Source organism: Gekko japonicus, unplaced genomic scaffold (genome assembly GCF_001447785.1).
Source record: "Gekko japonicus isolate JY-2015 unplaced genomic scaffold, Gekko_japonicus_V1.1 scaffold2717, whole genome shotgun sequence".
NCBI classification, from domain to species: domain Eukaryota; kingdom Metazoa; phylum Chordata; class Lepidosauria; order Squamata; family Gekkonidae; genus Gekko; species Gekko japonicus.
Genome location: NW_015165905.1, coordinates 5,783 through 9,091, shown reverse-complemented (window position 1 = coordinate 9,091; position 3,309 = coordinate 5,783). Strand labels below are relative to the sequence as shown.

The window sequence follows — 3,309 nt, the reverse complement described above, 5'->3', positions numbered from 1 at the left end:
TCCTTTTCCGGCAGGTACTTGATCAAATTCCTGGCGAAGCTCGCCCAGCTCAGCGACGTGAACAAGATGACGCCCAGCAACATCGCGATCGTCCTCGGCCCCAACTTGCTGTGGGCGAAGAACGAAGGGTAAGAGCCCTGAGGCTGGGGGTGGGGGGTGCAGGGGGAGGTTGCTTGAGTTTCTCAGCACACTGTTGTGAGTGACCCATTTTACTATAAGCAAAAGGGTCCCAGCCAGCCCTTCAGATTCTCACCCACCATTTCCACGCTGGGTGCACATGGGCCTCGATGGGGGCTACTGCAAGATCGTAGTGAGGGGTGAAGGGAGTGGAATCCGTGCCTTCCCTCAGCCACTGTGCAGTGCTTCCCTGGTGCAGACGACCTTGGTGGCCCGCAAGGAACACTAGCCCATCGTTCTGTGCCATTTTAAAGAGCCCCTGTGCTAATTGTGGCCACCCAGAGAGAAAGATGGACTACCTCTCTGGAGTCTGAGTAAAGGGCTTGTGAAACTTCATCAAATCATAGAGTTGGAAGGGACCTCCGGGGTCATTTAGTCCAATGAAGGGAATTCACAAATACTTCCCTCACACACCCTCAATGACCCCTGTTGCACGCTCAGAAGATTGATTAATTGATTGATTAAATTTCTACCCCGCTCTCAGGGCAGCTTACAAACAGCATAAAGTTACAGTAAAATACAGTAACTACATATTAATAAGACAATTCTAACTATGCATTTTAAAATATATTAAAGTGCTAGTATCAGTATCAAAAAGGAGCTGCGGTGGCTCAAGTGGTTAAGACGCTGAACCTGCAGACTGTGGAAGGTCAGTAGTTCAGCAGTTCGAGACCCGAGTGTGCCGTATGACGGAGTGAGCTCCCGTCTCCAGTTCCAGCTCCTGCCAACCTAGCCGTTCGAAAGGAAGAAATTGCAAGTAGATAAATAGGGACCATTTCAGTGGGAAGGTAATAGCGTTCCGTGCGCCTTGGCGTTTAGTCATGCCGGCCACATGACCACAGAAATGTCTTCGGACAGCGCTGGCTCTTCAGCTTTGAAACAGAGATGAGCACCGCAACCCTAGAGTCGGATTCGACTGGCTTTCGAGCAAGGGAACCTTTACCTTTTATCAGTATCAAATAACTCACAGCGGTTGTTATTACACAGGCTCTTTATTTGCAGTCGGCTCTTGCTGTTTTAGATCAGTTTTAAGCGGCTCAGGCTACAGGTTGAATTCCAGGAGAACAGGGCTCCTGTTCACAAAAAAAAACCCCTCCAGGATCTCCACCCAAACTGGCCTGGAGAAAAATGGCTTCCTGACCCCAAAGTGACGGTCATCATTTCCCTGGGTGTGTCAGAAAGGGCCACAAGAAGATCCTGGACGTGGGCCCGTAGCAGACACCATCCTTGGCCGCCTGGTCCACTGATTGTCACCTGCACAGATTTGAAAGCGGGACATCCGTTTGAATTTTACTTATTTATTATTTAGGCCAAACATTTGCTAGCTGCCTTTTCCCCCTTGGGTCGCACTCAGGGCAGGTCACCATGGAAATAAACCAACCATTATAAAAAACCAGGATTTTAAACCTCAGGACTGCCAATAAAGTCAAACGGAGTCCTAAATGAAACTGTCCCCACCTGACTCCTGAAGAGGAGGGGGCCAGGCACACCTCTGTGGGGAAGTGGCTCCATAATCAAGGGGCTGCCAACCAGTGTTCCCTCTAAGCTGAGTTAGTGTGAGTTAGCTCACAGTTTTTGAGCCTCCAGCTCACACATTTCTGTCCTAGCTCAGGAAGGATGACTCCAGAGCAAACTGATTTATGCAGCAGCCAAATGGCTCGCTCACAACTTTATTGCCAGGAGCTCACAAAGTAGGATTTTTGCTCACAAGACTCCACGGATTAGAGGGAACATTGAAGTGCCAACAAAATAAAGTTTTTGTTTTGAATGGAGTAAGAGTTTTAGGCTTTAAGGGCGCCTGACAAGGAAAGCGTTTTGTTGCTAGTGGGGGCGCGTGTCGCGTGGCCTGTCCCCAGCATCTCCCCGTGTCTCTCCCCAGCTCTCTTGCGGAAATGGCAGCAGCTACTTCGGTGCACGTGGTGGCCGTTGTCGAACCCATAATCCAGCACGCCAACTGGTTCTTTCCTGAAGGTGAGCGTCATTTGTGGTTTGGGGGGGAGGGTCCCAGGCTGTTCCGTCACTGTGAGATTGGTGGGTGCAGGTGGGGGAGAGCGAGAGGTGCACTCTGTTGCCCCCTTCCCTCCAGCACAGCTCTGAACCACAAGGAGCAAAGCAGGCAGATTTTCAAAAGAACGGGGAAATATCTCAGCCTTTACTTGCTCCCCCCCCCCCAAAAAAAAAGTACTCCAAAATTTGGAAAACGCCATTGGGTCATGAAGGTATTGATGAGGTTTCCAATTCCCAGATCGGTGGAGCGGTTAGAAGTGCAGACTCTAACCTAGGAGAGCCGGGTTTTGATTCCCCAGTCCACATGCAGCTGCTGGTGTGACCTTGGGGAAGTGAGCAATCAGCTAGGGGTGTGCGATTCCCCACTCAGCACCTGAAGCAAAGAGAGGCCAGAGGAACCCAAATGGGCCCAAATCAGAGTGGTCACCAACTCTCCAGGGGGCGCCCAAAGTTTGAGATATGATGATTCCCGGGTTAGGGAATCATCCAGAGGGGTCCCACCATACCTCTAGGAAGGGTGGGTCCCCGTTGTCTATTTGTGGATGTAACTAAGGAAGGAGGATAGGCCCACCCCCAGTCCCCCACCAAGCAGGGACAGGCGAAAACATCTCAAGCTACAGTGGCTGGCTGCTCGGTCTCCAAGGGCTGAGGGTGGGTCCCCGTTGCAGGAAATTAACACAACTACCTCTCCCCCACACCCCCAGAGGCCCCTCCTCCATGCCCAGAAGCACTAGTTGCCTAGCCTGGTTTGGAAATCCAAAGGTGCCTGCCCAGCCCACTGCCCAGAGGCTGAAAAAGAGTTGGGAGTCAGACTTGGTCCCCTGTTCAGGGGACAGCAGCAGAACTTGTGCACTGCGCACAGTGCCCCCCCCCCACCCTGTGCAACCAGCCCTTGCAACAATGAGTCTCTCCCCTCTCTGCGGCCAGAGTCACGGAATCACAGAGTTGGAAGGGACCTCCGGGGTCATCTTGTCCAACCCCCCACACAAGGCAGAAAAATCCACAAACACTTCCCCCTCCCCACACCCCAGCAGCGACCCCCCGCTCCATGCCCAGAAGAGAGATGACTATTGACTAGCCTAGCCCGCTTTGGAAATCCAAAGGTGGCCACAGGCTATAGAAGAT

The 3,309-nt window shown here is 52.1% G+C and overlaps 1 protein-coding gene across 1 annotated transcript in view; it reads left to right on the top strand.

Annotated features, from left to right (window-relative positions):
* Positions 1-2,148, top strand: part of ARHGAP17 (Rho GTPase activating protein 17) — a gene marked incomplete at its 3' end in the record, with an annotated part of 79,092 nt that extends 76,944 nt beyond the window's left edge. The window contains exons 14-15 of the mRNA XM_015411378.1: positions 15-128; positions 2,057-2,148. Of these exons, the coding sequence (XP_015266864.1) occupies positions 15-128; positions 2,057-2,148 (206 nt within the window). The remainder of the gene's footprint in view (positions 1-14; positions 129-2,056) is intronic.
* Positions 2,149-3,309: the final 1,161 nt, after the last annotated feature.